The sequence below is a fragment of the Solanum dulcamara genome, chromosome 7, assembly GCF_947179165.1.
Source record: "Solanum dulcamara chromosome 7, daSolDulc1.2, whole genome shotgun sequence".
NCBI classification, from domain to species: domain Eukaryota; kingdom Viridiplantae; phylum Streptophyta; class Magnoliopsida; order Solanales; family Solanaceae; genus Solanum; species Solanum dulcamara.
In genome coordinates, this window is record NC_077243.1 from 17,998,607 (window position 1) to 18,022,881 (window position 24,275).

At 33.6% G+C, this 24,275-nt stretch overlaps 2 protein-coding genes across 7 annotated transcripts; one reads left to right on the forward strand and one right to left on the reverse strand.

The window, feature by feature from the left end:
- The first annotated feature begins 5,519 nt into the window (after window positions 1-5,519).
- Window positions 5,520-12,650, forward strand: LOC129894478 (uncharacterized). Of its 6 annotated transcripts, none has more exons than XR_008767694.1 (15): window positions 5,520-5,867; window positions 6,532-6,734; window positions 6,820-6,890; window positions 7,804-7,892; window positions 8,057-8,107; window positions 8,245-8,340; window positions 8,432-8,508; window positions 9,042-9,237; window positions 10,410-10,484; window positions 10,808-11,058; window positions 11,136-11,205; window positions 11,311-11,406; window positions 11,750-11,828; window positions 12,009-12,221; window positions 12,585-12,650. XR_008767694.1 is itself a non-coding variant. In XM_055970188.1 (14 exons), exons 1-14 carry the CDS (start codon window positions 5,589-5,591, stop codon window positions 12,065-12,067), a joined length of 1,692 nt encoding a protein of 563 aa, XP_055826163.1. In that variant the 5' UTR covers window positions 5,520-5,588; the 3' UTR covers window positions 12,068-12,334. The 6 variants fall into 6 exon arrangements, 4 of the variants coding, with proteins under 4 accessions (XP_055826163.1, XP_055826164.1, XP_055826165.1 ...); XR_008767693.1 differs by lacking the exon at window positions 12,585-12,650 and adding an exon at window positions 12,292-12,362; XM_055970188.1 differs by lacking the exon at window positions 12,585-12,650 and having other exon boundaries at window positions 12,009-12,334.
- A 277-nt stretch (window positions 12,651-12,927) lies between these two features.
- Window positions 12,928-14,343, reverse strand: LOC129894479 (septum site-determining protein minD homolog, chloroplastic). Its single transcript, XM_055970192.1, has one exon. The coding sequence runs from the start codon at window positions 14,174-14,176 to the stop codon at window positions 13,178-13,180; it is 999 nt and encodes a 332-aa protein (XP_055826167.1). The 5' UTR covers window positions 14,177-14,343; the 3' UTR covers window positions 12,928-13,177.
- Window positions 14,344-24,275: the final 9,932 nt, after the last annotated feature.

Genomic DNA, 24,275 nt, shown 5'->3' on the forward strand with positions numbered 1-24,275 from the left:
CACACAAGGGTACAATCATAAACTAAGGCTTCGTGAATAATCTTTCATTCTTTACTTCTTGACATCTACGAACGCCAACGCCTTTTGGATGAAGTAGCAACTTGTGAAGATTCTTCTTTGACTAGACTAAGCTACTAAAATAAACTTTCAATCCCGAGGAACAATGGTTTGTCAAACGGCGTATACAACCTTCAAATTTAAACACATATGTATGCTCGTCCATTTAGGTCAAGAGCCGTTTTGGACTCAAGGTGGTCTTTCTAATGGGCCCAATACGCCTTGGGTACTGGTTGTCTTAGGCCAATGCACTAAATCAAGATTTTGATAATGCTCTTTGCTAGGTTGACTAAGAGTGGCTTTTGCAAGACTGGTAACCCAAACGGACAACTCAGGCTGGAACTTACGACAACCATTGGATGCATGGCGTATCAATAAATTATCGATCGTTCCAAAAAAAGGTCAAGTATAAAAAGCCCGGCTGCGATTCCGCAAAACCGTTCTTTAATATACTATACATTCAATAGAAAGATGCCATTAAATGCAAATAACAGTTTAATATGTAAATAAAACACATAATTGTGCAATTAAAGAAAACAAGAATTACTAATTATTACAAATCCAAACAGTTAGTCAAATAAACAATAAAATCTAATGGTTAGAACCTATTAAATTCCCTAGTGGAGTCGCCATTTCTGTTATGTCAAAAAAGACAGTTTAAAATTAATTTCAACTTTATAGAAAGAAAAAATCAATTTTAGAAAAAGAGGAGTCGCCACTTAATTTTTTAAAGAAATTAAGAAAACTTAATTTAAAAGACTCTAACAGATTTAAGTCTTAAAAATTCAGAGAAAAAGGTACGAGATTCTTATTTCCACTTTAAGAAGGTGTTAAGCATTAAAAGTGGCCGCTAACGCTCAGTTATCCGACGATTTGAAAATTATTTGACTAACTTTTAAAAATATTAATTTAAAAGGAAACGGAGACTTTAAAATTATTTTTTAGAAAAAATGATCAAATTTAAACATTGTAAATAATATACATGTATAAAAGAAAAAAAAAGTTTACCAAATGCCTAAGTAAAGGTAAAAAATCATCTAAAGTGTAAATTAACATGAATTGGTTTATTTTTAGGAAAATCTAATTAAGTTAAAACAAATTAAAATTAATATCTAAGCAAGCATAAATAACATAAGTGAATAAATTATTACAACCCGAATTGATATAAATAAGCAATAAATAACAGATGAAAATATTCTCTGACACTTAGTTTTTGTACGCCTGGACTAAGCTATTGGACCATTTACGTTTTGGGCCTTAAGCACAATTTCACTGTATATCGGAGCTGTATACACACTATATATCGGAATGTATATATATTGTATACAACATATACAACTTTATTTTTGTATATCAAATTGTATACACACAGTATACCACCTGTTTGTTTCTTGTATCTGTTGTATACCCCTGTATATTATACTGTATATCAATGTATACAATATTGTTTTTCTGCATATCAGACTATATAGATATTGTATATCAGTGTATACAACACTGTTTTGCACCTGTATTCCGTGTATACAGCCCAATATCAATATATAAATCATGAATATTACCTTCTTTTCCATTTATCAACTTTTCAGCAATTCAAACAAGATGATGAGAGACTCAAAAACTCAACGATATGCAATGATAGGGTCCAAAGATGGACTCGAATTTATATCACATGCACCAAAATAAAATTACATGAACATTTACTTATTTTAAGCTAAACCAAGGAACATATCATGATATTTTAAGTTATCAAATTGATGAGCATTCTAGAAGTGACTAACAACATGCATATATGTGGACAAAGAAAATGAAAGAAGAAATATATTCAAGTAACAAAAGAACACGAATTTAATATATACGTTATACTAGCTCAAATTTTAAAGAAAAAATTAAATCAATTAGGCCATGAAAATTTCAATTGAATAATAACCTTAAGCATATTTTTGTTATCTAAATCATGTTAAAAGAAGAAATTTAAAAATATGAAAATCTATATTGTCAAAGGAAACTATTTGAAAAAATAATGAACAAAACTAAGATCTTTCATAAAATAATTCTGACACATGATAGCTAATTAATTCTAACACATGCTAACTATAAAAAATTGCTATCATTAATCTAATTATTCTTAATACATGCTAACTAAAAAAACAAAATTACGAATCAACTAAATATAAAACATGAAATAATTAAATAAAATAGAGCTGAGAAAAGATTTTACCTCTTTCCGGGCAACAAGACTGAAGACGATGAGCGGAAGATAACTTCACCACCACCCAAGAGCTTGATGCTAACTAAAAAAACAAGACTACGAATCAACTAAATATAAAACATGAAATAATTAAATAAAATAAAGTTGAGAAAAGATTTTACCTCTTTTCGGGCAACAAGACTGAAGACAATGAGCGGAAGACAACTTCACTACCACCCAAGAGCTTGATGGAACTCCAATCTACAAAAAAAGAAAAGATTAAAAATTTAGACTCAAACCTTCGTGGGTTCGACGTTATAATAACACCGTTATTAGCCTAAATTTTGACTTCAATCTCTTATTTTCCTTGAAAAAAATTATAGATTGAAAGTTAGAAATTTTCACAACTTTTAAGCTGGGGACAAAAATCCAAAATCCTAGCCAAGTTAAGAAAATTTCTAACTTTGGGTGGCTAAAAAACCTCTCATTTCTTCCTCTTCTTAATAAGAATATGAGCCTTTATATAGGCTCCAAAAACTTTAAATTTTCATACAATTTTCGATGTGGGAGATTGGAGATTTTCTTATTTTTTTAAGAAAAAACTAAAATTTCCAAAAATGCAAACTATAATTAAACTAACCTAACTAACATTGTATTTAGTTAAAAATGAAATCTTTTTGAGATGATTTTCGAATAACTACATAAATAGTAATCAAAGATACAGTTATATAGAAATATGTATATTATACTAAAATTTATATTAAAAAAATAAAAATAGTTAAGAATAACATGAAAATATCTTTGTTTTTTTATAAAAGCTAATAATCCAAAAATATTTGAAATTCAAAGAAACTCAATAGCTAATTTGCGTTGTGGAGGGTCAAAATTGGGTGTCAACACACATTATCTTAAAATATAATTAATATAAGTATTTTATCAGAATATGTATATTAATTGATACATAATTTTAGATTTTGAAAAAAAAAATTGAAGTAAGTAATCAATGTTGAGATAAATATATATAGAGAAAAAAAAAATATGATAAAAGTGAGTAAAAGTAAAATAATATTTTTGATATAGTGATAAATAAAAGTGAGCGGAGGGAGTGTTTGACAATTTTTTACTATTCTTCAGTAGTAAATTTTACCCAAAAATTCAAAGGACAAAGAAAATTTTGTTGTAACAAGCGTATTTTTTTTGTTGACATAGAAAAGCTAAAAAAATTGATTGTGTAGTCGCTCATTTCCTTCACTTCTAACTGTTATTAATTTGGCTATAAAAATTAGGATTCCCATTTTTTCAAAATAAATTTTACTTTATTTGAAAATTAATATTTGGCCATGAAAATTTCAATTTTAATTTGAAGTTATGTTTTAAATTTGAAAAACAACTTTATATAGTTTTCTAACTCACTTTTAAAATAGTATCTCGGATTTTATAAAAAAAATAGAATTAATTGCTATAAATGTTATTAAGCCCGTACACAATTTAAGCTATCGTAACTAGTACTTGAATAAGTATGAATAACTTATTCTATGATTTTTTCTCAGAAACTTGGGGATCTGCTTCCTAAAAATGTTCTGATGATGCAAATGTAATAGTAACAAACTTTTATGGAGGAATATTTATATGGTTTGGGAGTACCGCATATATATATATATATATGAATTATTTTTAATTGATATATTAAGAATACTCCTATTATTTTTGGGATAGAAGTTCTTTTGTAATTGATATGGTTTTCATTTATAATACGTTTAGTGGTAGGGATACTCTATTTCAAGGGAGTTAAAATAGGCGGATTTCATCGAATTTCGGAATATTAAAATTAATTGAGTTAACAAATAGGAGAATTATTAATTCATTCAAATGTTACTTGGTTAAAGTAGATTGAGCTGAAATAAGTTTGGTATTTAAGTAAATTTTCCATATAAATATTAAGTCAGTCATTCACAACTTTAGGCTTATTTTCATTTTCACTGCATACTCATAAAAAAAAAGGAAAAAGAAGCTTTGTAATATCGTGTTACCCAAAAAGAACTTTTTTATCGGTAAGATTCTGAAATCAGCATGTGCAATACCTTGATTACCCTCTTCAAACTAGTCCGGATTGGCCTTTGACTAGAGCTGTGAAAATGGACTGGCTCAATCCAACTCAATTCAACCCTAAATGGTTAATGAGTTAAATGAGTTAGGACGGACTGACCCTTTTAAATAAAGAAAAAATTACTTAATTGAGTGCTTTTTAAAAATTAATTACTGATTTTAGCGATATTTTTTATTTATTATAATTTATAGCAATACATAACAATATTATGATAAATCTAAACTTGTATTAAAAGTAAATTATGCATACAATATAAATGTATTATAATTATTTTAAAATATAAATTATGTTTGTATAGTAAGAAACTGACATAATGTATTATAAATCTATTAAAGTATGTGATAAATGTATTATCCATCTATAAAACTTGTATTATATATGATTTATAAATAGTTTTATGCAATATGTATTAAAACTATATTATAAATGTATTATAAGTATTCAGTAATTTTTTTATTGCTATAAATGGTAAATATTTTCTTAATATTGTATATTTATGTAAGTTTTTCTTAAATAAACGTCCTATAAAATAGCGGTCCGATTCAATCTTAAGCCCGGGTTGGAACGGATTGGGCCTTTAATCAAAAGATGGACAACATTGAGCTCTTAAAAAGACTATCGCACATTGATGAGCACAACACTAACATTAACAGGTCAAAAATTCACATATCTATGGATTGCACATACTTTAATGGAATACTTACAAAACAACAGAATATGTAAGATACAACAGTCAGCATTCATAGGATTCATCAGAACAATATGCATTACATGATCATTTTTTTTATAAACTAGACAAGAAAGAAAAAATAAAAAATTAGGCATAAACACAAAAGTAAAAAAGGTCAAAGATTCATAGTTATAATAACTTCAATTGTCTAATTGTTGAAGATTTGACAAAATAAAACACTACTTAAAATATATATAATAAATATTTTTACAATTCATGACTCACGGGTTAGTTTTTGAGGCTCGCGGATTGAGCTTATGAGGCTAGCCGACCAAATAAATCTGGGCTAAAAAATTTCATTCCTAAATGAACTAAAATTTTTTAGCCCAACCCTACTTAATTCAAGAATCGAATTGAATCGACCTCACGTGACCTCTACTTTTGACTTAAAAACTCATACAAACGGACTCATAAGAGTGACCTTGCTTTGAGCCCGACGTCCTCACATTTACAAACGGGCTCATAAGAGTAACCTTGCTTTGAGCCCGACATCCTCACATTGAAAAATGGAACCGTCGGCAATAATGTCACCGGCGAATTACCCGGCGAAAATTTCCAGTTATTCTCAAGCAATTACTCTCACAAATCGCCGCCAAATAGTTCAGAATCGCAATTTAAATCACGTTCGAACAACTTCCCTTTCTTTGAAATTACCCGCAGTGATTAAGCAATGCGACAATGCAGAAGTCATCGATGCAAGAGAGTGCAACGGGAAAGAATGGATTCACTTTGTCGGCGTCGGAGGTTGTGGTTTGTCCGCTCTCGCCATGCTTGCTCTCAAACAAGTATATATTTTGTCACTCACACTATTTATATTTGGTGGCTAACTTTTTTTTTCTAAAAATTTTGTAGCTATAAAGTTGTAAATTGTGATGTTACTTGCTATGGAGTTTCACAAAAAATGTTAATCTTATTTGCCTGATGATGAAATCATGTTTGAATTAAGACACAAAATTGAATGATTTGACTATGGGACGGATGAAGTAACTTTTTCAATTTCATAAAATATCTATACAACCTCAACTCTTATGGATGATTTTGTTAGCTGCAGAAAGAGAAATAATCATGCCCTGAAAATGCTCATAATTAATACAACATCTAATTTGCAATATAAAACTCAGCAAAACAATGCAGTTTATGCATAAGAGTACAACATTCCATTTACAATATATAACTCTGCATGCAACATTTGGTATTAAACAATCCAAGTTTGTATTATTATCCATCGAATAACAATTGCATAACTCCTACATTAGTATTAAGCACATAATAATGTATGTATAGCCCTTGCATGCTAATATGTGAATCAGACGATGCAGTATTAGTTGGACAATTGAATTGGTGAGGTGGTAGTTAGTTTAAAATTGTTACTTTTCTCTCTTCTTCCATTTTCCGTCTAATGTTTTGGTAGGTTAGATTTAAATTGAACTAAATTTGGAAATACATTAGGGTTATGAGGTCAGTGGTTCTGATATAATGCGGAGTGATGCCATGGACGTATTGCGAGAAGCCGGTGTCCGAGTGTATATAGGTCATTCTGAGCTTAATTTGAGAAAGAATAATGGTTCCGTGCCTAATGCCCTTGTTATGTCAAGTGCGATTCGTGGAAGCAATGTGGAGATTTTACATGCCGATTCTATTGGAGTACCCGTGTGAGTATACTAATCTTAATCTTTGATTGAATTTCTGTTATCCAAGTTAGCCTTGGACTCAGATAGTTGTATTCTGTTCTTGTAGGTACAAGCGAGGAGCTTGGTTGGGCAGGATCACCAAAGGTTACAACCTCATTGCTGTCAGTGGGAGCCATGGTAATCTAACTTTCTTTGTGTTTGCTGAGTTTTTGTCAATATGTGACAAATCTATTCGATGCCTAGCTTTGCTAAACATGGACAATGTTGTGAGATCTCTACTAGACTCAATATTTGCTTGTATTTACACAGAAACCTGAAATATGAAGAAAGTTTCCTGATGTGTATGCATTTGTATCAGCCATTTCTCTTGGGTGAATCTGTTGTTTGAAACGCATGTGAATTTGTAGTTGTGTTCAATATCAATGTAATTATGTACAAAACTGACCATTCTATGAGATTTTGACTAGAATCGTGATGTAATATCTTGTTTTCAAGGAAGCTGAAATACGAGGTACTTCACTATCTCTCTTGTAGCATAAACCATTTTGCTTGTGTTAATCAGCTCTGCCAAAACCTTGAAACTCTTTTGCTTTATTGACTTAGCAATTTGATCTATGGAAACACTTCCTGGCGGAATGTGTATCTGCTCTGGTTTGTGTGCATACTCGACTGTCTTGCTCAAACATAGGTGTGAAGAAAGATTCAAGGCATAGAGTATTCGAAAGAGAGAAGAATAACACCATTGACTGAAGGGGTTATTCTGAGAAAGAGAGAAGACAAGGTTTAGGCAACATTTTGAGAAGAGAGTTTCAGGCTTCGTATAAGTAAAAAACAATGTTACTAATAAACTATTGTGTTATTAGCAAATTAATAGGTAAAACTCATGTTATGAGTGCATGCATAGAATTTTAAGGCCTGATAAGATGTTTGGCTTTGAACTCTATGATATCTATCAGCTGAGACTTATTCTGGAAGGTCTTTGGATATTGTCTATTACTTAGTCTGGTAATTTGACCTACTCTTGTTTCAGCCTTTTTTTAACACCAAAATTCACTTCTCCTGCTTTCTGTTGATTTGTTCACCAATGCAGGGAAGAGTACCACAGCTAGTATGCTTTCTTATGTATTAAATGCAATGGGGGATGATCTTACAGCTGTAATTGGGGCTCGGGTACCACAGGTAGGTTCACTTTGCATCTTCGTATGAAGTTTCTCTGGATGTGCTCATTGGGAGTTTGTCAACAGTGCTTGCAGGTCGATTTTTGTTCACATTAGAGAATTTGCCCACTGTGGGTTTTTTCATTCACACACAAAACTAACTTTTGACGTAACTGCCTTCTGCAGCTTGCTGAAAGAAACATCATCTGTGGAACTGGTTGCAACTTTGTACTGGAGGTATGCAATCCTTTCACACCTCTTTTCTTGTATCTGGTTGTCTGCATGAGTTTGTTTTTGTTTGGAAAATTTTAAGAGATTCAAAATTATTATAATTGTTATTCCTGTAAGTCTAATCTATGTTCTTTCTAATGTAGGCTGATGAATATGACTGTTGCTTCCTTGAAGTAACACCTCAAATAGCTGTGGTAACAAATATAGATTGGGAACATGTAGACATGTTTCAAGACGAGGTTGGTGATTCACTGCTTCTAGTGTTTTCCATGTCTAAATTTGATTTATTTGGTCTCCGGAAATCATCAGATTGTTTCTATCTCATCTCAGGAAGCAGTTAATACTATTTTCAGGAAGTTCATAGGGAAGATAAGGGTTGGAGGACATTTAATTTTATGCGGTGATAGGTATATATTGCTAACTTTTCTTACAAGGTTGATACATTTCATGGATAATGGATTGAGGGGATTTAGCATCAAATTTTCTTGCTCAAACAGAAACTTGTTGAAGATTTCACAAACAAGTTGCTCACTTTCCATAGGAAACATCTACTGAAGGAGAACAATCAACTATGCAATATTCTTTTTACTGCATAAAATATGCACCTGCTGTTACTTTCTTGGTCATTGTCTTTTAGAAAAGTACTCCGAAGATATTATTCACGTACTATGGAAAGTTCACTGACTACAGTTCTTATAAAATCATGTCTCAAACCAACCTGTGGATGCTGCATCTAGGAGGATATGGAACATTAATCCGTAACCAGAAAAGTGAACTTATTAGTTGTCCTCTGATATATTAATCCTTCTATTACTGAAGGTCTCATTTATGTTTTACAAACTATCATTTGGTGGCTTATGTATCTTTAGTTATAGATCACACAAATTGATCTCATTCTGAGGCTAACAAAGGAAATATTAAATTTTCATGGCTAATGTAGTTACCAACAGTGGTTTTCTGATTGGATTTACAGTCCGGGTGCATGTTCTTTGGTCAACAAAACGGGCTCAGGCTCTACTCTTCCTGTTCTTCGCAATGATGCATTCCAGATTTCAACTTACGGAATTACTAGTTGTAACGATTGGCATGCCTTATCAATATCCCCAAACTCTTGTGGGGGTAGTGACTATCAGCTGGTAAGTACATTTGCTCTTTAAAAGATATAACTCTAGAATGAAATCTACCATATGTAAAACTGAAATAAGTTCATTCGTTTGTTAGAAATATTAAATGAGAATAACATACAGGAGCTTGTAGGTAGCATATTCCTAAGAAAGTGAAAATGCTTTGCTAATTTGGCAACCCTATGCTGCATGATCATAAATTCACTTGTCAAGGAAGTGTAAGAACAACTTAATAGAAGCTCTACGTAAGATGGATATCATTACTTAAGTCTTCCTCTACAAATCTGTAAATTATTTTCTCCAGAGTCCAATTCAAAACGATTTCGTGTTTCTGTTTCTTCCAAAGATTATGAAAGAACGCAACAACTCACAATAACGTGAACATTTGGGAAGTAAGCTCCTTTCTTGCTCCCTCTATCCCCAAAATAACCAATACAATTTGACGTACTAGGAAATAGGATCAAAGAGTCAACTTTTCGAATTTCCAACCAAATACCAAACACCGGAAAATATTTTCGAGAAAAAACAGAAAATAAATCATGCTTTCGGTCATTACCAAACACACTCTTCAGTTTGAAAAAGACATTGTATATTCAGTTGTGAACTGGAACTTTTTAATTTGAAAATTTTAGTCACAGTTTTTATTTGGAGTAGGGATCAGATAACTAGAACGAACAAAAACGATCATTAGATCAAATAAACATGAAGTAGACCAGGTTCTAACATTCTTTTTGATTCTGCATCTTCAGATGACTCAGTAGGAGTGATTGACCTATTCCATATCTTCAAATTTTCCAGCACGGTTACAGTGTCACTTCAATTGAGTTATTATACTTTCTCCATATGATTTTGGAGGGGTCCAGATTTGCTTGTAGGTTAAAGAATATATATTGACATGTATATTACCAACAAATAGGTTTTAGGACTTGTGAAGAAACTTTCTTTTATAGGGAAATTGTCAATTCTAAACTTTTATTTCTGTTAACGAATTTGAAGCTTTACAACTTCTATATGGTGCACAGTATTCTTGCAGATAAATGCAAAATTATAATGCCATGCCGAGTAAATTTTTGCTGTTTTCTATTTATACCTACTCTCTGTATTATTTGAAGTTGGTGGCATATGGAATACCTCTTATTCTTATGCATGTATTGTAGTCTAAAGATATTATTTCCTTATTCCAGTTTCACAAGGGACTTCATATTGCGGACATCAGCCTACAGATGCCTGGAATCCACAATGTTCTTAATTCATTAGCAGTAAGTAAACATTTAGAAGTTATTTTTAGTTTTATCAGTGTAAGTAGACATTTAAGTAGCAGTACTACTTTTTTCCTATTATCTTTACTCAAACATTATTGACTATAAAGAATGCCTGTACAGCTAATCAATCTTAACTTGTTCATACATCAACGGGGCCCAAAACTGGAATAATTTGTTGGCTGCTCGTGATTATATCAGAGTTTAGGCATCTGTATTTGAAGAAAAAATGGTTTAGCTTGCTAAGTTGTTTCATTTCCCCACTGCAAGTAAAGACAATTTTTGTTGAGTTCTGTTGCTGCTTTGGATATCCCAACTGACAGGTCATTGCAACAATCAGTGCTCTTTCCACGGATCAGAAAAACTTTCTTAGTTCCATTGCTTCTTTGAAGCTACACTTGCAAAATTTTGAAGGTGTTTCTAGACGTTTTGAGAGGATAGGTACAGTACGTGGGTGCCATATATACGATGACTATGCTCACCATCCCACCGAGATTCAAGCTGCTCTTCAAGCAGCACGCCAGAGGTTTCCATTTCAAGAACTTGTAGTAATATTTCAGCCTCATACATACAGGTACATACAGCGAGTATTCTCCTTCCGAATTACACTTGCATGGATTGCACAATGCTTGGAATTTTCATAATTTGCAGTCGGCTAGCAGCATTGAAAGATGACTTTGCTATTGCATTCACTAATGCGGATAGGGTTGTGATTACAGAGGTATAGTCCCATTTTGAATTCCGATGTAAAAGCTGCTCAAGTATTAATGTTTTTATCGCCCTTTAATCTCTTGGCTAAGGAGATGTGATTTGTTTCTGCTGCAAGATTTATGAAGCTAGAGAAACAAATCTGTGGAAGATCAGTGGACGCGATCTTGCAATACCTATAGTTGGCCCACCATCTGAGTTTATCCCTTCCCTGGTATGACAGAACTCACTGCAACTAAGAAATCTTTCTCACGGTTGTAGATGTTGTAGTTGCCTTGAATTTTGTGATTTCGTTGTAGAAGCAATTGTTTAAGTATGAGAATAATCAAGTCTAATTTCACATAAGTACCGGGTTCCTATTCTTAGGTCTAATTAATAAAAGGAAAACTCTCTTCGTGAAATGTGATGGTAGGAAACAGAGGGAAGCTTCTCTTTCTCTAGATAACCCTATTTATTGTCGATGTTCCAAGAATATCACATCAATTACAGTACTGCACAAGTCAACTTGTGTTTCATCTTGGTTAACCCCCCTCTCTTAATGGTGTTTAACTTAACAGATACAAGTGCTGGAAATGCTGGTTGTTCAGATATCCAAGGATCCCGATCACGAAATTGTCATCTTGACCCTAGGAGCAGGTGAACATTCTGGTTTCCATGACTGAAACTGAAAACCCTTGTATAGCATTAGTCCATTGATTAAGGAGATCATTCTTCACAAGATGGACGAAAAGGAAAACATGATAACAAAGAAAGGAATATCAATGGGAAATTCAGGCTTCTTATTTATGAGATTTGATTTTGACATCTTTTTTTCAGGAGACATAACTTCAGTGGGTCATAAACTACTAATTGAATTGCAGCAGCGGTTCCTATAGTATTCTGCTTCACGAGACTGACAGCAAACTCGGAGGTTTATTGTACACTCAAATAATTGGCTAAATTTGAAGCTGAGGGTCCTAGCAGTGTGCACATTCATCTGCACTAAATAGATGGCGCCACGCCTGACCTCATGATAGAGTATCTCGTCAGGTAGATATGATGATCATAATGTTCAATTGCTTGAGATGTCTGCATCCATTGATTGCTTTCCCTACTGCAGCAAACTCACCATTCCTTGGGTATGCAAGGAATAGAGTAAGAAAGCAAACAGTATGGTTCCTCCCTTTATGGACTGCCTCGTTAGCTTAGCAATCAGGTGAAGGAGATAGGAGAGCTTATGAAGGTTTAGAGGATAGCTATGTACATTTGAAGAATGTCCTCTCATTTCTAGTTTCTTGCCCGTGCATTTATGAATACAGAAGATAGCTTGTCCTTTGTACAGAATCATATTCTGTTGTGAATCATCTATCCAAAAAATGATCACCATCCACCTCCTTGGTTTATTTTTTGTAGAGCAGGAGCTTTTCCTTGTGCAATATTATTGTACACTGTAATCAATTCTATTCAAATACTTATGGAAGTCCAAACAATTTCCGTTTCGATTGAGGCACTGTGCATATCAAGTTATCAACATATAATGAGCTGCTGCAAAGAAGACTACATACTTCTCTCATTAACACAGGTATTTACACCCACAAATATCTAAATTTACCACTGCTGAGGGAAACTTATATAAATCTACTTGTGAGCGACTGATTTAAGTGCAATTCCCCAGTACATGCATAGCAAGCAAATAGGCAAGAGAGCGGAGATCACAGGCTGGACTCAAAGCGAGAGTACTTAATTCAAATTAGAATGGAGAGAAAAAAAAATCACATTTCAATGTGCAGAGGCGATATAGTTTTCAGCTCAAATCCAACAAAAACAAAACAATTGCACTAATCTTCGACTATCCTACAAACAGAAGCCTGAATAGTCACAAAGAAAGAATGCAGACATTAACTCTCTACTATACACAGCTTTCTTGTTTCATAACCTTCCAAAAAACACAACCAAACAATTACAGAAAGCTTACCAAAGCCACTACTTAGAAGAGAACCATCACGCTATCGTCCAAAAAAGGAGAAAAATCCACGTTTCTTTGGCTCCTCCTCCATCATTACAGTCTCCATACTATCTTGCTCCACCAACCTCCAAGCTGCTTGTTCAAATGCCAGACCTGCCAAAGCTGGTGGCTTGTTCAACACAAGGGGATAACCTCTATTAGTACTTCTTATAACTTCGGAATCCTCGGGTATTACCCCCAACAATGGAAGCCCCAGCATTTCCTGCACATCCAATACAGACATCATGTCTTCCCCTTTTATCATATCCGTTCGAACCCTGTTCACTATCATCTTAATATCCCTTATTCCGTCACATTCTAACAATCCAGTCACTCTATCAGCATCTCGTAAGCTGGTAATATCAGGCGTTGTAACTAGCACAGCCTCATTTGCCGGAGTTATAGCAGTAATAAACCCAGCATCAATGCCAGCAGGGCAATCAATGATAATGAAATCCGGAACACCTTCATCACGAGCTTTTAGGGCATCCACGAGCCAAACCAAAGCTTTCCCACCAAACCCTAATGGCAATTTGGATCTGGGCTTGGAAATACACAGCAGCTCGAAATTGGACCACCGCTTATCACGTACAAGAGCCTGATCAAGTCGGCAATCGCCGTTGAGAACCTCGACGACGGTATAATTGACCCGATTTTCTAAGCCCAGGAGGAGGTCTAGGTTGCGGAGGCCAACGTCGCAATCAATGGCGACAACAGAGAAGCCGAGACGAGCTAATGAAAGGCCGATATTGGCGGTGGTAGTGGTCTTACCGACGCCGCCTTTGCCGGATGTAATGACGACGACTCTGGGGGTTTCACCGGCGAGTTGAGGCTTGCGGTTGTACTGGAGCATAGAATGGATGGAAGGGTATAAGTTTCTAGAAGGCCTGAAGGCGGGAACGGGTTTTAGGGTTTTGGGGGATAAGGAATTGGGAGGGGTAAATGAGGAAGAGTAGAGAGAGGAGGGTTTAGGGTTAGAAAGTGGATGCAGAGATAACATTTTTGTGAAGAAGAATGAGAAAAGAAGAGTTGTATTTGGGTGACAGAGGAAACATCACAAGAAGATGGACATCTTTGATGTCTTCTTAGCAGAAAGGGGGAGTATACGGCTCTGGAAGTGAAAAAGGTTGATATCTTTTGTTCAAACCCGAACAGAAATCAAGACTAAGAGCCGGATTGATTTATTTGATAATGATTTTAATTTTTTTATATTAAATTATCAATATTTAATGGGTTAACTGATAATCGATAGAAAATTAATAAATTATTTTAATATCATTTAGTATATAAAGTCAGGATTTCGTTTCATAATTTCATTTGTAATAATTTCTAATTCTTGATTATTTTATAATGTGTTAGTGTTTATTTTTGAACAAGATGTAATCTGTCAATTCATGTACATGGTTTATTTGATCTGTTACTAATTGATTTTCAATGATTTTTTTGTGTGAAATCTTAATAGTTAAATCAATAATGATAAATAACTGATAAATTGATATTTTAATAATTTTATAACAATTTAACATATCTATATATCAATAACCAATAAATTGAACCGATAAACTTCAAAATACTAACCGAAGCTATTTATATGCAGCTCTACTACTCTTAACTCCTCTTATTCTTTATTGGTTATTTGTGTTTGAGATTGAAAATAATTTCAATTACATTAAGAGTGAAAAATGAGAAATTGTTATCAATCAAGTTAATTCGCTGTCCACTTTATGATGGTAGATAGTCCTTTTATTTTTTAAGTGGGTAAGTTGCCCATTAATATTTTTTTCTATTTGCATATATGGCTATAAATATAGCCTTATTCTTCAATTTATATAACACACACAAATAAAGAAAATATACACAACTTTTTCAATTCTCTCAACTCTCTCTCCGTCTTCTGTTTTTTCTCTTATTCTCACCTTATTTTGCAAAGTTAATTTACTTTATAACACGTTATCAGCACGAAGCTCTAAATTATTTTCCAGAAAATTAACTTCTATATCAGGTATATCTACTGAAGAAATTTAATTTTCAGTTGTCTTTGTTATTTTAAAATTAATTTTCATCATGTCAAAATTGAAATTTGTGGCACTTGATATTTCTGGCAAAAATTATTTGTCATAGGTATTTGATTTTGAAATCCACCTTACCGCTAAGGGTCTTGCTGATGCTATAATAGAAGGAAATACAACATCAATTCAGGATAAAGCAAATGTTATAATTTTCCTTCGTCATCATCTAGATGAAAGCCTAAAAGTTAGTGAAAGATCCACTTGAATTGTAGAAAGACTTAAAAGGGAGGTATGACCACCTCAGGGCAACGATATTGCCAAGGGCTCATTATGAGTGGATGCACTTACGGTTTCAAAATTTTAAAATTGTAATTGAGTATAATTCTGTTATATTTAGAATAACTTCCCAATTAAAATTATGTAGGGAAACAATAAATGATGAGGACATGTTGGAAAAGAAACTAACTATTTTTCATGCCTCTAATGTAATATTACAGAAGCAATACCGTGAAAAGGGTTTTTAAAAATACTCTGAATTGATCTCATGCCTTCTGGTGGCTCAGCAACATAATGCCCTTTTAATAAAAAATATGGTAGAAGCACATGGTCAGTCTGAAAGAAGACAAAATAAAAATCATGGCCACAATAATGTGTGTGGATGTGGCAATGTTAGTGTCACGATCCAACTCCGTAGGCCATGACTGGTGCCCGAGTTGGGCACCCATACGTACCCTTAGCCCCACTTAGTACATTATTCGAATAAACATAGGTAATGATTAGAAGGGATCTCTAAACAGATATAATGCACGAGGGCCGATAGACCATCACGAAACACAAAAAAAAAACCAAAACATATATACAAAATCCACATCTCATGTCTACAGACCTATACAGAATGATATCCTAGTCATATGACGGGACAGGACCCCGCCGTACCCCTGAACAACGTATATATATATATACAACAGAAAGTGTCAGTACCAAAATAGGGCTCCGGACAATGGAGCACTATCGACCAACATGGTGGATGTCCTAAGCGAGCGGATCAGCAAACCAATCGTCTGTACCTGCGGGCATGTAACGCAACCTCCGAAGAAAGGGGGTCAGTACGGAAAATGTACTGAGTATGTAAAGCATGGACTGAAATCAGTAAAGTTATTTCCAGAGCAGAAAGTGCAAAAATGAGCAAAATATCCAGAATATCAAATGCTTATCAAACCACATATAATGGGTTGTAATAAGTAAAGTCATTACCGCAATAGAATGTATAAAACTGAGCAAAATGTCCGGAGATATCAAATGCTGATCAAAACCTCAGATAATGTATGCAGAAAAACATATGCCCTATCCGACCCCATTATGGGACTCGGTGAACAAAGTGTGGTCGCCCTCCCATCATCGGCGCCACGGCACAGCATAACACCAGAGTAGGGAATATCTCCGTAACAAATCATATCATATCAGATGGCCATATCAAATCATATCATATCATATCATATCACAAACATATATGTACATGGCACAGCATAACTCCGTGGCATAACATTTACCACCCCATGTACATGTCATACCTGCCCCCTCACGTCGGGACACGACGAACAATGCAGAGAAATACGCACGAAAATATATCCTGGCCCAGGCTTAGTGAAGGAAGCATTGAGGCATCCACGAGTGGAGTAGTGAGAAACTATATGCAATTTAAATCATATTTAAGACTCAATGGAATAATCAGAATGAGCTATCATTTAAAAATTGAGACGAGACTCATGTCAAGTACCTTTCGAAAGTTACCCTGGATTATATCAGAATAAATCTTCTGGAATCATATAGACGTATCGAAGCATAATAAAACACCTTTTGGAAATCAAGGAATTGGCCATCCTAATGGCTCTAGGAATAGGAACCCCTTTGAAATTATATAAAAGTCATATTATTGTTTCATAAATACCATACCAAAACAAAGATTAGCTTTACATACTTATGTCAAAACATGAAAATCGAAAGAATATGCTTTACATACTTATGTCAAAAACATGCCAAAAGAAAGAAAGGTTTACTTTACGTACCTCTTACGGATTACTCTTAACTATGCTCGCCTCGTCGTCTCTTGAACCTATTTAACATGAAATTAATACTAAGGTTAATAAACTTTCACTTTCCAATTTCCAACTCTACACCCAAGTAACCATAGGAATCATTTCCTTATCTATGTCTCTCGACTAGTTTATCACTAGCTCCGAATCTACCGAAAATCGGGCCGCATCTCCCCTGTAACTTGAACATCCCCGAGTTTTCAACTCGGCCACCATGTCAACAATCATACCAACAACAACAGCCAGCAACATGTATACAAATGAATCACTTCAACTTTACACAATACAAGCTCTATACAACTCATTCCAAACTACGGTACCAAAATAGAGTTTTTAACCTTTATTTCATAAAATATGTAGTCATACCAAACGGAGGGTTGTGTGGCTGCAAAAAGAAGCACCCACATCCATTTTTGAGTACTTTACAGCCCTGCAACACGCAATTAAACCACCACCAAACTGCAGCACCACAACAACAACACACTACGCGACTTCGATTTAACTACTACGACTTCCATTTAGTTTGTTTCCAACGTCAAACATCCTTACACATTTTTTTCCACTTCCAGCATATTTTAAGACATGTAATATACTTCATAAAATCATCATAAAGTCCAGTTCAAAACAGAAAACTTTACCTTTCCCGAAATTCACCAAAACTCGCCAAAACTTGCCTCGGAATTTCCTTTAGCGCAGCTGAAACTTAGGGACTGTTTGGTAACATTTTGGGCTGCCTCAAACCATAAAATTTCATTACTAACATCTTCATAACATCATGGTATATCTCATATAATTAATTCTTGGAACGGAATCGGAGAACTTACCTTTTTCTCCTCCCAAAATCGTAGCTCTTTCCTTCTTTCTACCTTAATTTCTCTTCTCTTCTCTTCTTTCTTTCTCTTGTAATTTCGGTTTTCTAGTCTTGAATTCTCTAGATGAGTGTGGAAATTAATGAGTCATAAGACTCATATATATATATACAACTTTAGGGGTGACACATGTCATCCCCCAAGTGGTGACACATGTCAAGCCCTAAGTGGTGACAAATGTCAAGATCTAAATAGTGACACATGTCAAGGTTTCATTGGTCCAGCACACCCCTTTTCTCCAATCATGGGCTGCCATATGGCATGTGGGTCCCACATGAGTCTTTTTTGAAGACTTTGTGAAATTTCCATTTTACCCCTAGCCTTCCACAATATTACCATAGGCCACTTTGCGAATTTTTCTTTTTGCCCTTTGCCTTTTCCAATATTTCCACACTATTAATGATCATAAATAATATTCATATCCAACTTGTATATTAAATAAATTTTGAAAGATGTTCATTCCCTTAACTTTACCACGGCTACCTTAAAACATCCAACCGTATAAAATACGGGATATAACATCCTCCATGAGAAATTCCAATTTTTGCCCCTTACTTTTTCTAATATTTCCAAGTTGAAATTCCAATTTAGTCATAAGAATTTTGTATCCAACAAGATCAACCATAGCCTTGCCCTTAACTTATTGTCATTATCCCGAAATGCCATAATGTGCAAAATATGGGTTATAACAGTTAGAAGACGATATAATTGAGAATTCGCATGGTCACATTTTGAAGAATCAAAAAATTCTTCAATCTAAGGAATTCTCTTGTGTTGCTTGTTCTCAAGTAAAACTGATCATTAAACCATCAGCAACTAAGGTTGGGATTGAATCCCCTACGTTTTTGGAACGTATACAGGGTGATATATGTGGGCCTATTCACCCTTTATGTGGACCATTTAAGTATTATATGGTCTTGATAGATGCATATATAAGATGGTCACATGTGTGCTTATTATCAACTCGCAACATGGCTTTTGCGAGATTGTTAGCTCAAATTATAAGGTTAAGAGCACAATTTTCAGATTATGCAATAAAGACAAATTGTCTTGATAATGCTGGTGAATTTACATCTCAATCCTTTAATGATTATTGTATGTCGGTTGGAATAAAAGTTGAACATCCGGACGCTCATATTCATACTCAAAATGGTCTAGCAGAATCATTGATTAAACGTCTCCAATTGATAGCTGGATCATTGCTAATGAGGACAAAACTTCCTATTTCAGTATGAGGGCATGTTTGCATGCAGCAGCACTTGTGTGCATAAGACCAACAAATTTTTATAAATTTTCCCCATTACAGTTGGCGTTTGGAAGGGAGCCAAATATATCCCATCTTAAAATATTTGGGTGTGCGGTATATGTCCCAATTGCTCCACTACACCGCACAAAGATGGGTCCCCAAAGAAGGTTGGGAATATATGTTGGGTATGAATCTCCTTCTATTATAAAATATTTAGAACCTAGGACTGGAGATTTATTTACGGCAAGATTCGTTGATTGTCATTTTGATGAATCAGTTTACCCAACATTAGGGGGAGAACATAAGCAATTGGAAAATGAGATAGATTAGAATTCATTATCATAGATTAGAATTCATTATCACTATCTCATTTAGATCCTCGAACAAATCAATGTGAGCAAGAAGTTCAAAAAATGTTTTATTTGCAGAATATTGCAAATCAACTGCCAGATGCATTTACTAACCTTCCACGGGTTACTAAATCGCATATATGAGTTGTTAATGCTCAAATTCGAATTGATGTCCCGGTAGAACAACTTGTTCAGGCAAATGAGTCTAGGCCACGCTTAAAACGTAGAAGACCAATTGGTGCTAAAGACAAAAATCCTCAAAAAAGAAAAGAAATAAATGATCAAGATGATTATAATTTAGAGGCAAGTGCTCGAGAAGAGCCCAGAGACACAACAAATGGTGATACCACCAAGGAGGTTCAAGTACTTGAAAATAATAAGAATGAAGAAATCTTAATAAGTTATGTCTCGACAGAAAAATGGTGGAACTAAAATGATATTGTGGTCGATAATATTTTTGCTTATAATGTTGCCATTGAAATAATGCAACAAAATAAGGATCTTGAACCAAAATCTGTCGATGAATGTAGACAGAGAAATGATTGACCAAAATAGAAGGATGCAATTCAAGCAGAGTTAACTTCACTTGAAAAATGTGAAGTTTTCGGGTCAATAATCCGAACACATGAAGGTGTCAAGCCAGTAGGGCACAAATGGGCTTTTGTGCGTAAACGAAATGAAAAGGGTGAAGTTGTAAGATATAAAACACGACTTGTAGCCCAATATTTTTCGCAAAGACCTGACATTGATTATATGGAAACATATTCCCTGTGGTGGATGCAATTACCTTTAGGTATCTAATGAATTTGGCAGTTCATGAAAAGCTTGAAATGCACTTAATGGACGTGGTCATTGCCTATTTAAATGGCTCATTGGACCACGACATTTTTATGAAAAATTTCCGAAGGATTCAAAGTGCCTGAAGCATACAAGGATTCTCGAAAAATTTGCTTAATAAAGCTTCAGAAATTCTTATACGAGTTGAAATAATCAGGGCGAATGTGGTATAATTGTCTTAGCAAATATTTGCTAAAAGAAGGATATAAAAATAATCCAATTTGCCCTTGTGTTGTTATGAAAAGGTCTGGATCTGAATTTGTCATAATAGCAGTATATGTTGATGATTTGAATATTATTGGAACTTCGGAAAAACTTTCAAATGCAGTAAAATATCTGAAAAAGGAGTTTGAAATGAAAGATCTTGGAAAGACAAAATTTTATCTTGGTCTACAAATTGAACATTTTACAAATGAGATATTTGTCCATTAGTCAACATATACTGAAAATATTTTAAAGAGGTTTTATATGGATAAAACACATCTATTGAGTACCCCAATGGTTGTGAGATCTCTTGATATTAATATAGATTCATTTCGACCTCATGAAAATGATGAAGAGCTTGTTGGTGCTGTAATACCATACCTTAATTTAATTAGTGGATAAATGTATCTTGCCAACAATTCTAGACCAGATATAGCTTTCTCAGTAAACTTGTTAACAAGATTTAGGATATTTGTCTGATCCTCATAAATGTCGATCACAGACAGACTATTTATTTACGTGTGGTGGTACAGGTATATCATGGCGTTCAACAAAGCAAACTATGGTTGCCACTTCTTTAAATCATGCAGAGATAATAGTCATCCATAAAGCAAGTCGAGAATGTGTTTGGTTAAGTTCAATAACTCAACACATTCAAGAAACATGCGGCCTTTCTTTGAAAAGAGACGTACCAACAATATTGTATGAAGACAATGCTGCATGTATAGCTCAACTAAATAGAGGATACATCAAAGGAGACAGAACAAAACATATTTCACCAAAATTCTTTTTTACTCATGATCTTCAAAAGAAGGGTGAAATAGATATCCAACAAGTTCGTTCAAGTGACAATTTAGCAGATATGTTTACCAAGGTATTACCGACTTCAACCTTTGAGAAACTGACATACAAAATTGGAATGCGTCGTCTTCGAGATGTTAAGTGATGTTTTCATCAGGGGGAGCAAAATACGCGTTGTACTATTTTTTCCTTAGTCAGGGTTTTATCCCACCGGATTTCCCTGGTAAGATTTTTAATGAGGTAGCACTCAAGGCGTATTACAAGATGTGTGTATTCTTTTTCCTTTACTAGGTTTTTTTCCATTGGGTTTTTCCTAGTTAGATTTTAACGAGGCACAACATCTATGGATGTTCAGAATAACTATGTATATTATTTTTGTAAAATTTTTAATGAGACACATTTCGCGTGGACATCCAGGAGGGAGTGTTATCAACCAAGTTAATTGGTTGTCTAATTTACAATGGTGGATATTCCTTTTATTTTTTAAGTGGGTAAGTTGCCCACTAATATTTTCCTCCACTTGCATATATGACTATAAATATAGCCTTATTCTTCAACATAAATAACACACACAGATAAAGAAAATATACACTACTTTCTCAATTCTCTCAACTCTCTCTCCGTCTTCTGTTTTTTCTTTTATTCTCACTTTATTTTGCAAAGTTAATTTACTTTATAACAAAAATTAAAAAGAAGTAGGTTTGGACTTCTATCTACAGCAATGAGTCCTTAGGTAACCTAAACTTTGGGTAAGGTGAAAGATTAATATGCTTCCGCATTTTAAAGAGATTTAAGGGTCTGTTTGAAAAATCACCTGTTAATTAGAATTGGTATAATTGGTGTAATTATTATAACAATAATTATTAGTCTAATAATTACGATGATTTATTTATTTGCTAAAGTATAATTCTAGTGTAATTATAATTGTTCTGTTTGGTTGCACAAGTGTAATTACAAAGTTATATTAAATTTTAAAAATAAAAGTTAATTTTCTAAATTTAAAATTTATATTAGACAAATAAGGATCTTTATAAACAATATTAAATTAAATATTAATTAATAAACATATGTTCTTAACTAATATTATAAAAAACAATTAATTTATATTTTTTTAAATTAGTATATTCACTGGGAATGTTGGTGTTGTCGTTTTTTAAATTAGTATATTGTAAATAATTTAATCAAATAAACTAAAGGTATAAGATTTTTATGAACATTATGAAATGTATGTTTGACAAAAATGTTAATATTATAAATATAATTTCATAAAATTATTAAAATATTTGAAAAAAAATAATCTATCAACTTTAACTGAAAAATAAATATTTTGCAATGTGAAATATCAAGTCAATAGTACTAAAATAAATGAAATAAAAAATATGACATAAATCCCAAATTCAAAACAAAAATTTAACATAATGCTCTTATATCAAGTTTTAACACAACGTACATAAATATGATTTTAAAAATTAGAATACTAACAAAATTATTTTTAAAAAGAAATAGAATAATAAATAAATTAATAATATGAAAAATTGCATTGAATGAAAAAGTAAAGGTTGGGAATGAGAATGAAATGAAATATAAATAAAAAAATAAAAAATATATATATTTAGAAAATATTAGAATAATAAAAATATTTTTAAAAAAATGGTAGAAATAAAAAATAAATTAAAATGAAAAAGTATAAATATAAATAAAAGAAAAATTAGAAAAGGTTTCATGTTACACCCCTTCAATTACACCAATCCCTGTCTTACTAAGTAATTACTTGATTTACTAAACATATCAAAGAGTGTAATTACATCAAAGCGCTTTCCAAACATACTCTAACAGTTAAATGCTTTTTAAATCCCAACCTTGTTGATTATGAATCAAGACCAAAGACAAAGCTTATGCATACAATTCGAAAGACTTTCCCCCATTTTGGAAATCATAATCTAATCACCCGATGATTTTAGAAAGTATGATTTTTTTTCATTTTTTAAATGTTTTTTAGAATACACATTAAATTGTCATGTATAGAGAGTGCTCATGAAGTTGCAAAGTTTTTAGAAAACAAAAACGCTTATTCTAACCTAATAGACCTCGCATCGCCCAAAGAGGTTCTAAAAGTCCAAATGCAAGTGCCCAAGTGAGCACAACATTTTCAGCTAGCGGTCCTCAACTTTTGTATTATAGATGTATATAGATTCATGAAGCGGAATGACTAACTTTTAACTCATCACACTCGCCTGCGATTTAACCCATCGCTTCGACCTCGCTGCGACTGATCGCTGATTCTCTCAACTCCGACTCTACTATTTGCCGGCGACGTCACCGGCGAGATCTAGGACTTGCTTAAGCTTTGCATCTTGGTTTCTCCACTTTTCCTCAAATCCACGAAGAATAGCCATAGCACGACCCCATTTGCTAGATTTCCGCATCCGGTCGTTCACTATTAACGCCGCCACAGCTCACACCTCTGCTGCGCCAACGACGGCGGCTGTCACCGTTGCTTTCTAAATATCCAAATATCTATTTCCGGCGAAGCTTCAATTTTTCCGGGGAAGTTGTTTTTTTTCCAGGTGTATAGATCTGGATTTCCGGTGACGAACAACCGCTGCAACTCAACTCCGTACGCCGACGTGAACAGTACTCCGACGGGAGCAGTATTTTCCGGCGGTAACCAGGTTCATTTCTACCAGAGT

What these genes read in the sequence shown, in the direction of transcription:
- LOC129894478 (XM_055970188.1), top strand. Translation starts at nt 5,589, where the DNA reads ATGGAACCGTCGGCAATAATGTCACCGGCGAATTACCCGGCGAAAATT. An exon ending in GATTCTATTGGAGTACCCGT is followed by an intron (nt 6,735 to 6,819) that starts GTGAGTATACTA and finishes CTGTTCTTGTAG; the next exon opens with GTACAAGCGAGGAGCTTGGT. An exon ending in TTGGGGCTCGGGTACCACAG is followed by an intron (nt 7,893 to 8,056) that starts GTAGGTTCACTT and finishes TGCCTTCTGCAG; the next exon opens with CTTGCTGAAAGAAACATCAT.
- LOC129894479 (XM_055970192.1), bottom strand. Translation starts at nt 14,176, where the DNA reads ATGTTATCTCTGCATCCACTTTCTAACCCTAAACCCTCCTCTCTCTAC.